The following is a 12,071-nucleotide window of genomic DNA, read 5'->3' as shown; positions in this document are numbered from 1 at the left end:
TTTCTCCGTGGACTTAAAAACTGAACAAATGTAAAATCAAAACATGCACTTCAAATAATTATTCTGTCAAACTTAATTGATTTTTTACAATGAAAATTTACAAAATTTCTCCGACTGTTAAAAGAATAAATTATCTTGGACAGAGTCAGAGTATTAAAAACAATTTTAGAACATGTATATTGGTGAACCTGAGCATTCCCACGTGTTAATGTTTTCGTGATTTTGTAGTAATTAGAGTTGCTTATTTGTTATTGATCAAGAAGTTATAGTGATGCCACCTTTAAAAACCAGCCGGTACAGTATATAGGGCTTTATATATTAAAATAACATTATTCTGAAGAAGAGCTTCTTTCTATAAAAAGAATAATAATTCCAAATTTTTTTTTTTTTACTTCCTGAAATGCTTTTCAATCATTTTAATAAAAAAAACTTTGTAATACTACTTCCTGACATGCTTTTCAATCATTTTATTAAAAGGTTTTTGTAATACTTCAAGTACTTTGCCGTTTTAACTAGTGTGGTTAGATCAGGTACTTAAAATATAACGAAAATGGTGAGAAACAGTTGTTTAGGTTAGGTAAGCTACATTAAAAGTACTAACAAATATTCAGGACGGTTTGTTAGGTTAACCAACCTTCCAAACGTTAGATTTGTTTTACTCGCCGTCTCTTTTGTTCCCTAGGAGTTGCAAGAGTTAGGCCATTTCCACAGTGGCAAGTAAACGGATCTCCCGGAACATTTCACTATCGCGTCTGCTGCTTCCGCAATGCTTGGAAACATAACAAATGGCAACCAATGAGATGGCATTTCAAGGTTAAGAAATATTAATTTAACCATAAAATACATTATGCTTCGAGAATATAGAATGGATAGAATTTACATATATTATAAAAATAAACGACAAAGTTATAATAGCACACTATATATACATGTAATTGAAACAATTGTTAACGTATTTAGATCATACCACCACCGCAGCCAAGTACTTTGCTTCTATTGGTCGCACAGAGAAACGTAAACGGAAGAGCTCAGCATTGCTAAGCTAATCCGTTCAGGTCCATCTCCATCTGCGTGCTATTGTAGAAACTCTTCCATGAGATCAGTCTCCGTTTACGTGAACTGTTTCCGTGCCATTTTAGAAGGGCCCTTGGAGCAAAATGCAATTAGATAAAAAAAATTTGGTAAAAGTCATATAGGTGATGAGAACGACTTGATTATCTTTTTTAACTTGGCACAAAATCAAACATTAAAAAATACAATTGTGTATTAAGATAAATCGAAGGTGGCAACTGCTTTGGAAATACCTGATATTGTCCCGCAAATGAAGAGAGCTGTATAAAATGATTTCATATTTAAACATAAGATGGTAAATAACGATCTCCTTCATATAATATGTAGTAATAAAAGAAATTATGTTGCCAAAAAAATTTTTTTTTTCAAAAAATTAATATATATATATAGGCCTAATGTATGATATTGTTATATGTAATGTGATAAATAAGTTATTAATTGTCCCAAAATCACAATATGCCGAACATTGCGAACACTAAAGTAGACTAGTTGCCTTCACAAGTGTTCCTCAAGGGTGGGAACACCGAGAGCATGGCCGGAGCGACCTGAGAGCATCTTGCCTGCATGAGTAGAACGACCACCCACCGTACTGTTTCCCGCAAGTAGAACAAACAGGATATCACAGCATTGATAATGCAGCAAATGTAACCTGAGTTGGTGACGGACAGTAGCGTAGCCAGGATTTGTGTATGGGGGGAGGGGGGGGTAAGAAGCATGGTCCCCCCCCCCTATTAAAGCGGGGGGTCCGGGGGTCCTCCCCTGGAAAAATTTGAATTTTAAGGTGTAAAATAGTGCTATTTGAGCAGTTTTCGGTACTTAACTTTAAATATTGTAATGGTAAAAAATTATTAATTTTTTAATAAAAAAATTGTTTGAGTGATGAACTAAGATATTAATCAAAGATATTTTAATCAATCCAAGTGCCTTGTCCACGTCCCGCTCAAAATCATAAATCATGCTCAAAGCTCGACAATACAAAAAAAAAAAAAAGAATAAAAATGGTTGGGTTTTGGCAGAACTGGCCTATTCCTGGAAACAATTAGCTTTAGCTTGAAGAGTTACCCAGTCACCACCTGCTTATAATTATCGCGCTGGTTAAATACAGTAGGTGTAAGATATTTGAAAACTTGGGACCCGTCACGGCGTCACAACCTTATAGCTTCTGCTCGCGACAGGGGTAGGGGAAGGGAAGGAGAATCTGTAGGGCTCGCTTACTCTTCCCCTCCAGTGCAGTGGCCGGTGATAGCAGTAAGACACCCAGGCTCTTAGCTAACCTGCTTTCAGATAAGAAAAATAATAATGGCTTAAAGGGGGGGAGGGGGGGGTTAGAACCCCTAAAACACCCCCCGGGTACGCCCCTGGTGACGGAGGAGCTGGCTCGATGAGTTCAAAACTACGTGCGCTGGCCTCGAGCACGGCCGTCCCGACGAGAGACTGTGGTGTTATGTTTACCCATCCGCCCCTAGAGGGTGTATTCCCCTTCTTCCCCTTCGTGCATGCGCTGGGCACGACTCATTTCTTTAAGCACGAGTGTCTCTGGAGACGCCCTTCGTCAGTTATCTCTGATCCAGGATCCATGCAGGGACCTGTAGTTGTGTAGTTCCGGCCTGCTGCAGTTTGGTTTTTGGAGACATTTTGCTGTGGTCTCAGTATATTTACCTTCAAGGCACACAAATTTTTATGTAAACTTCCCCTTTGTAAGAGCTTGTAACTTTCTTTGTATGTATTTGGAGGACGGGGAGGGAGTGGAATAGGATTGAAGGAAAGATACTGGATGTGAGAAGAGGAAAGGACTTGAGGAAGAGGTGTCAGAAATTGGTTGGATTTGGTGGTGGGGGGGAGACCCAATCGCAAGTGTAACAATCAATCAGCCAAAAACCTTTTTTCACATTTTTTTGTAGTTGATCTATATAATTTTTGGTGAATCAACTCTGTATCTGCTTGCATATTATGCTAAATTAACTAAATTCTAATAAAATGAAGCAAATATGAATCATATTTTATGTACATGTTGGTTATAGACTCATTTTAAAGAACCTTTCTAAGTAATGTTCATCATTCAAGGTTAGTAACTTAATGCAGTCTTCAATAGCGAAGATCTGTATACTCTTCGTATAGAACTGGTTTACTGTAGGCCAGCTCATAACCAACAACCTATGCTATCTTAAATTACATTAAATGTAGCTAACATAACCAACCATTGTAACAGTATCACAATATTATTATGTATGTATATATACAACTAACTTAAACAGATTATATGATGGTTAACTATAAACTGCTTGAAATATTGCAACACCTTTTTACATGATGATTTGAAAACATGTCAGGAAGTGAAAAACAATGTGAAAATTATTTCTAATTTTTTCAGAAAAGAGATTCCTTCATAATTACCCATTAATAATTTCAATGTTTATGAAGCTGTACAACTAAAAAAGTAATACTAATTTCAATGTGTATTCTAGGTTGGGTAGGTGTGAAGTATGTGATGACAACGATGCCAAATATGCTTGCCCCAGGTGTGAAGTGAAAACCTGTTGCCTGTCTTGCATCAAGATTCACAAAAAGGAGCTGTCATGCTCTGGGCAAAGAGATAGAGTGGCCTACAAGCCCCTGAATAGATTCACAAATATGGATCTTCAGAGTGGTAAATACTGTACATTAGGGTCTAGTTTAGTATTATTTTAGTTTAATACAGCAAACTAAATTAAATTGCATGTAGTAAATCAGTCTCTGTTGTCAATTTCGAACGAACTTATTTTATGGCATGGTTTTTTTTTAAGTGTTAAAGTGATTTTTATTAGTATTTTATGTGCATTTTGTTTGCTGCATTAGGTTACCGGTTTGTTGTATGAGTTTTATTTGTAATGTTAGGTAAAATATTTGTTTCTTTGGTTAGGTGAATCATAAAATTTACAAGGTAGTGTAAAAAAGGCTTGTTTTCGTAGGAAAGGTTCGTTTTGCACTCAAAATTATAAAAACAAAGCGAAAGGTTTGGTGAGGTTAAGTCTTCTATATAATTATTTTTTTAAATTTTTTTATAAGTTTACATCCCAATATGGCAGGGATATTGATGAAGTCGTCAACAAGGTGATGCTGAAGTAATTATGTCCAGTACGTTTTTACAGTACAAGCGTGGGAATAGGACATTTTGGTTTGGGGAAGATTCACATGCTTGTTTTGTAGGTGATATTTTTATTGAGGATATTTCAATTTGGTATAGAAAGCAATGTATCTTTGGTACTGTATTCTATACTAGAATAGGTATGGCTGAAGTTTTTATAATGACATCCCAGTAGTAAGTTAAAATTATTAATAATAATTTAACAGTAAAAATTAAAAAAATTTGGTATCACAAAATGGATTACTTAACCTGAGTGTGATTGTAGTATAGAATACGACACCGAAGGTAATACATGAATGGTATTGTGTTACATACTAGAATAGGTACGCCTATAGTATAGTATACTTTACAATACCCAGTATGATAAAATCAATTAAAAATGAATAATAATTTAAAAATAGTATCATAAAATATACTGAACCGGGTGAGATTGTAGTATATAATGATACTGTGGGTAATATATATCTTCTGTATTGTGTTATATACTAGATTAGGTAGGGTTGTGTATAATACAATACCAAAAGTTAGTTTCATAACAATTAGATTTTTATTTGTGCAAAACAAGCATGTAAGTGTTCCCCGCCCACACCCCCATATTCCCGTGCTTGTCCTGTTAGAGTGAAGGGGCAGAAATGATCGCACCACAGCCATGTTGGTGACATCACGAGCATAGGCGTGCCTACAGGGGGGGCCAGGTGGGCCATGGCCCCCCCTAATATAATCACTCAAAGCGGCTTTTTCTCTAATGCATTCGTTAATATTCGTATATTCCTGGCACTGTGACACTCAAACTGTGTTTCAGTGTTGCAGCGTGCTAATTAACAATATTTTTAAACATTTTATCGTTCTGGAAATACAGCCGCCTTAGTTTATTAAAAACATGAGGTCCCTTAAAATGGCCAAGCAAAAAAAAAATTAAGAGGTTTGTTAAAGTTCTGTTGTCTGAATTGCTGTGTTTGCATTCACTAAAAAGAAGTTCATTTCAAGGTAGATCTGGACCAAGCTATTGGAAAATTCGAGGGGGAAAAAATGTGTAAGTACCCTTTAAACATTGTCTATGAAAAATAAAACAACATATTGTCAAGATTTTTAAAATTATACGGATATAAATATTAACTTGATACTGCACAAAAATATAAACACGGCAATGAGTGAATGTATTTAGGCTATTTAACATTCTAAATTCAGCTTCTGATTTAAAAATTTAGCAGGGCCCCCCCTAATGGAAATGTCTGGGCACGCCTATGATCACGAGTGTTTTAAACACTTTTGAACTGTAGTAAATCAGGATGGAGTGAGCTAGTCAAGCACAGTTTATATGCTAGTTAAGTTTCACTCTGCCAATAGCGTAGCTGCCGGGGTGGTAACATGCTTGCTGTCCAGACGCACAGGTTTTGATTCTTGCTGTCACTTTTTTTTAATAATTGAAAAAAATTAATAAATTCATGGTTTAATAATAGCATTGATTTAAATATAAACAATTTTTGAAAAAAATTTAGTTTTTACTTTTTGTTTTAATTACAGTAATAATTCAATGATGTCAAGTCATTAGAATTTATTTATAGCTGTTATTTTTATATTCATTATTTTGTATTTGAAAGGTTGAATTATTACTGTAATTTAAATTTCAAGTAATTTATAATAAATATATAAATATTATTTATATTTCAATAAATATTATCTGTAAACAGTAGACATATTAAAAAAAATAATATTTTAATAAAAGTGACAGCGAGAATCGAAACCAGAGCGTCTGTGCGGCAAGTGTTACCACACAATTGGCCAGAGTGAAACTTAACTAGTATATAAACTGTAGGTATTTAAATTTTCAAAAGCTATTTTAAGGGATTAACATTGTAAAGATGTACTACTAATACACAGTCTCATCCCGAAGTGATTATCCCAAGTCGTGTCCTCCCTTTGTAAATAGTATGGAATCATAAGTTAAAAGTTACGCCAAAAGCTGCTGAGAATTTGACTGGGATCAAAGGTAATATAAATTTGGCCATTTTTAAGATAAATAATTTATTACTGGGGACTCTAGGCTTATTTTTTTTCTGTAGTGTGGTGAAACCACAACAGTTTAGTGGTCAGATTAATTGCTTCCACTAAGGAGATGGGTTTAGTTACTGGCGTGTTCGAACCAGTATTTTCAAGTGGAAAATGAGGCGGACGTTGCAGTGAGTTGGTGTAAATTCCCCAGCGATAGTAATTTGAGAGGAAAACGTCGTGGCCCAGTCTGACATCATCCAGTCTGTGAGAGCAATTTTTTTTTGTTGGTGTGTTCGTTCAATAGTCATACATGCTATAAGAATGGCCAATGCAAGGTTCTGTTTGGAATAAAGAAAGTGAAGAGAGAACTAGGCCAGCTGTAGGGATGGTGGAGACTGGATTGCCTTTATCTCTTTCAGAAAATTAAGTAGGTAAATTTAAAAAAAAAAAAAAAAAAAATGTTAGTCAGGGAAATTTGGAATTAATGTCAGGGAGAAACCAGGAGGAATTTTTGTTACAAATTTGTGTGGATGAAAATAGCAGGGTTGGGTAAATGGCTGCCAAACAGATCTGTACGTACTTGACTTGTCTGGAGTCACGACTTTTCAAGAATGTTGTGCTGCATTAAGAACCTCAGCCAGCTTGTATGTAATTTAAATGATTTCGTAAATTACCTAAGGCTTGCTGCTACAGTGATGTCTGTCACAGTTATGATATTTACACCTTTGAGTTCATGCTTCCATGTTTTTCTCTCTAATATAACTTCTGCTTAATTACAGTAAACTGACACTAATAGGATTTTCAGGGCAAGCATTGGAAACCTGGTATTTAAAATAATATTCTACAGATAGAAAGATATGTCTTCTTGAATTATGATTAAGGATGAACCAATAAAATTTAAATACCATCAAGTTTCTACTATTTGAAAGACCTGAGGAAAATTTTTGAAGGAAACTATTGGAGGGAATGTAGTTAACTCAAAACAATGATGCTGGCAACTGTGATGTTTACTAGGTATATTTGTGTTTTTCTTTGTACTTTTCCTATTACCATTCCAAAGATATTATACTTTCAACATATAATTACGTAAATAAAATTATGACATGTATTGGTTAGGGAAACTTACAGAGTGTGAAACAAACATTTGAAGGGTAGAATGTTTTAACACCAGAGTTAACTTTTTTTTAAATTTCTTCTACATTATTTTATTTCTGACCCTTCAGACCTGTATTCAGATTCAAGGTATTCTTTGTGATTTAAATTGGAGAAAATTGAGATCCCACCTATTAGTAATTTTGATGAAAATGTTGGAGGTGAGTTTGCTTGATTTTGTTTCACAGATTACACATTGCTGGAAGAAACGAGTCGGCGTATCGAAATAGCTGCCCGAGACCCATGCAAGTACTACACGCGGCTAGGTGACTTACCTGTGGTGAGTTATACGTGTGGAACTGCTCTTTGCTTATTGGAGAAGCGGACATTCAGACCCACCATCCGGCATGGTTCAGATTTGTTTGCGAGTGCTGAATCGGAGCCTAGAAGTCATGTCTCCATCGGCTTTACTGTACATTAGGTGCACTGTAAACATCCCTTTCCCTTTACACTCTCATACATGTTGGTTGAAAACGAACAGCGTAATTCAAGGGAATCAGCGTGAAAGTTGGTATTGGTCTTGAGAAGGATACACCCCATAAAGATATTTGCCATGTATAGTGAAAGATCTATAACTCGTCGTTGGTCGTGCTACGAGCATTCCTCTCACACTAACAAATAATGGTTTTATTTTTGAAAAGCTGGGAGCAGCCTTGTCCTTTCATCTAGCCGAGTTTTCAACTTTCATTGGACGCCACCCAAATTGGTTGCAACGAATGATATATTGTTGACCTTTGAGACAGGTCTCTGTTTACTGGTGAGAACTTTTCTCATCGTGCGATCGGTTGCGTTTGTGAAACAGGAGGAGACGGTTATGAATATTATCACTGTTACACTGCAGGTTGAGTTGTTTTTTTTTTGCAGCGGTGCTGAAACATATTTTCTTAAATTAAATCTGGTTATTTTACCTCACAGGAAAAAAAAAACTGGAAAATTACGAAAGTGCACAACATGTAAGGCACCCATCTGCCCTGAAGTTTCTACTTACACACACACAACCTGCAGAATGTGTTGAACCATAGACTGTTGGCTGTTACTTTGTGAAACCAACTGGCAACCCTAGAAAGCCTCGATAATGGATGAAATTGTGGAGGAAAAGAGGGGGGAAAAATGCAGTTATGGAGGGAGAGGGAAGTACCCTGAAGAGACCGTGTGATGTCTGTCGCACTTTCCTCAAGTGAAGCGAAGTGGCACAGTGGTGAGATACTGGACTCGCATTCCAGAGGATCCGCGCTAGAATCCCGGTCCATCAATCCTGATTTTGGTTTCCAGTGTTTTTCTCGATGTCACACCATGCGAAAGCTGGGATGGTTGCTTACCACACTCCATGGCCAGTTCCTTCCCCATGTTCTTGGTCTGTGCCGTGTGTTACTGTTTTGAATAAACTTATTGTCAATACACCTTTTAGCACACACAAAATGTAACAAAAAATTTTTCCTTCATATTAAACTGAGTCTTGGTCTGCTGGATTTGAGTCCAAGTTGCCTTAGTGAGAGAGTATGGTCTGCCTCATAGACCACTGTAGGCCATACTTGTGACTGTGTTGTCAGATGCATGCCTGCAACTTCAACTTAATGTTCTTATGTTTTCCAGCATCTGCACAGACTGAAGAAAGCAGCTATCGAAAGGACGATCCACCTTGACTTCCTGCCAAAGAATTTTTCGCGGCACAAAGCGAACACCACGTACCTGAACTGGCACACCAGGTCGATCTCCTGGCATGTGGAGTGGGTTTTTGCGCAAGCGAACATCACTTGTGTTGACGACAGGTGAGAAACACTGTGCGAGCAGCTCCATTATTCACGACAGCGTGGAGGGGCATGTCCTCTACAGTGTACGTTATTTGAAGTGGGTCTGCAAAAGTGTTCTGTTGTGGGAAGGGATGTATTAACTGCAAGCATTGAGAATGCTTGCATGGTTGATTTTACTTGTTTGATTAATTTATTGCTTGTAGATATTATTGTGTTAAATTCTAATATTCTCCTCTTATATTTAGGGACAAGATTGTAAGGTAAATTGCAATAAAACTGAAACAGTACCGAAAAGCATGTAACATTTAAAGACCCTGCCCTCCCCATCTTAATAAGTAGTTTTTAGATTAGTAAATATAATGTTTTGGTCATCCATGTTAATTAGCTGGTTTCAAGTTCCTAGTGACCTAGTTTATCACACTGGTATTTTACCATTCTCAATATTCTTATAAGTAATTGTGGTATTTTAAGTATTTTAACTATTTTATTCAGAAAAGTTCTTTAACAATGTTTTTACTGGTTCTCACTTTGTTTTTACTGGATTAGTGTTTGTGAAAATGCATTTTTTCAGTATTTTATTCAGTTTAAGTATGGTTTTTATGTTGGTATTTTACGTTTGGATTTATTTGAAAGCTGTAGTATGTTTCCGGAACATTGTATATTGTGTTGGTAGAAGAAAGGACGAGAAACAGATGCGAGACTTGGCGTTGCCAATTTTTTTGGACATTTTTTTTTAATGCTGAGATATTCTGGTGTGTTCCGTATGTATTTCTTATGATAGCAAAAAGGCAATGGTTGTCTCTCACAGAAAATGGGAACGTTGTCTCATTGCATCAGGCAATTAGAAAAGACTTTGTGACTTTTCATGGTTTATTTTTTGCAGGGGAAGCCTCATTGCAAGGTTTAACATATTTGTATAGTGTTGTGTCCTTGTAAGAGCTGTATTGTGATTGGTCAGTGAGATCACGCACCAGCCTCTTCCCTGCATGGGGGATGCAGCTGCTGTTCAGTGCTGTGTCCAACAGGTCACGCCGTTCGGCGGCTCGCAAATAACGTGTTGACGAGAGTCCAGGGCAGATAATTTCATGTCTGTTTGCCAGGACTGTGTCACTGCTAAGTTTTAACTTTGTTTTCTTTTCAAGTTTCAGACGTTTGAATTAGAAATTAGGCTCCAAACATGGGACGCAGGCCCTGACTGTCTCCTGGTCCACCATTTCAAGGCACCCACATATTTATTCATTTCACCATGATAGGGGTCATGCACATTTCTGCATTACTTCCATAACACAATTATTACAGATACAACTGTGAAATAATTCCTGTAAGTGGTTCAATTCCATCAGGTATTCACAAAAATGGCATCCTAAAAATTTGGAGCTATATCCCTGTACTATGCTTCCTCGAGGCTGTACTCCTGCCAGCATGAGTAAATTTAATATGAGCATACATTTTCAGCTCTTAAGTTCTTTAAATTAATATTTTTGAGTGTGTAAATGACAATATATAGTAGTACTTTTTTTTTTTTTTTTTTTTAATTTTTACCCAACAGTAAATCCATTGTGAATTAGAGGAATCTGATTCAAACCTACCTGCTACCTATCTGAGATATGTTCGTTTTTTTTTCACCAGTTGGGGTCCACAAAATGGTTGAGTGGCCAGAAGACTTTGCCTTCCGCCTAGGTGATTGGAGTTTTGATTTCCAATGGGTTTAAAGTCAGATTTTTCTCAATTGTGAAACTTGGTGGATGTTGCTGTGAGCCAGCAGATTTTCTCAAAGCATTCCTGTTCCCCCCTCCCTCTCTCCATTACGTGAATGCTCCATTCTCGTTCCATTGTCCTCGTCGTCTGTAATACCAAGCTCTAGTTGGGTTGAAGAGAATGTCGGTCGACAGACTGCCGGAGGACGAGCGGCTGGCGGTGCTCGCCAGCAAGTACCTGGACCCCGCCAGGTGCGACGAGGCGCTCGGGGAGAGCCTGCAGTTCTACCACTCGCAGGGCCTGGAGGGGGCGGCGCTCCTGCTGAAGACGGAGCACCCGTCGCGGTTCTACGAGCTGGACCCGTCCGCCACCCTGGGGGGCGGCCTGCGCGGCAAGTACCTCATAGAGTTCCCCACCATCCACGTCGTGCTCAAGGACCACAGGCACGCCTACCCCATCGTGGACTCGGGTACGCCGTCACCAGCGTCAACATTACATAGTTTTATTTCCATGCATAAACATTCAAAATTATACAAACTGTGGGCATGTAGTACAAGTTAAAAAATAAAAAAATGTGGATTTTAATTTCTTTCTGAGGCTAGCATGGCTACAAATATTAATTTTTACAGTTCATCACTAATGACCTCAATACCATTGGTATGAATAAATAAATGTGCCATTTTGAAAGCCCCGAATTCATATACATTTCTTTGTTACGATTCTCTGCAGACTTAAAACCACATGTGTGTTGTTTCAAATAACTGACTTCTTTTATTCACTTGACTGTATAATAATTTTTAAATTAATATTTTGGTTATTTTAATTTTTCAGTTCATGTGGAAAAGTTAGATGCTATTCTGTTTTGTTTTTTTTCCCCCCCAGATGATGAAGAGTTTGGATCTTTCAAGTCCGTACCGCCACGTTTCAATGGCTACATGAATACAGCACTGCCAAGAAACAAGCAAGATAACTTCCTGTTCTACAATTCTGATTCAGACAATCCAGATGATGGAAAACGCAGGCAGAAAGAAAGGCCTCTGCAGAACAGTTGATCACACTCTACACAGAACTTATTTATGCGAAACAGATGTTAGGATATGAAATCAGTGTAGCTACTGTACATTTTTTTTTTTTATATTCTCATAAATAATTTTGAAATAACTCAAATTTCTGAATTTTTATCCCAACAGTTAAGACGGTTCTTCTATGAAGACAGTTAGAAGGACTAGAATTCAGTAATAATTTTCACCACAGACATTATGCTCCGATGCATAACAAAATGC

The 12,071-nt window shown here is 37.1% G+C and overlaps 1 protein-coding gene across 1 annotated transcript; it reads left to right on the top strand.

The window, feature by feature from the left end:
* The first annotated feature begins 23 nt into the window (after positions 1–23).
* Positions 24–11,955, top strand: LOC134542497 (box C/D snoRNA protein 1). Its single transcript, XM_063386837.1, has 6 exons — positions 24–294; positions 3,537–3,718; positions 7,528–7,619; positions 8,933–9,108; positions 10,983–11,257; positions 11,671–11,955. Exons 1-6 carry the CDS (start codon positions 272–274, stop codon positions 11,838–11,840), a joined length of 918 nt encoding a protein of 305 aa, XP_063242907.1. The 5' UTR covers positions 24–271; the 3' UTR covers positions 11,841–11,955.
* Positions 11,956–12,071: the final 116 nt, after the last annotated feature.

The sequence above is a fragment of the Bacillus rossius genome, assembly GCF_032445375.1.
Source record: "Bacillus rossius redtenbacheri isolate Brsri chromosome 4 unlocalized genomic scaffold, Brsri_v3 Brsri_v3_scf4_2, whole genome shotgun sequence".
In the NCBI taxonomy this organism is placed as follows: domain Eukaryota; kingdom Metazoa; phylum Arthropoda; class Insecta; order Phasmatodea; family Bacillidae; genus Bacillus; species Bacillus rossius.
This window is presented reverse-complemented; position numbering and strand designations above follow the sequence as displayed.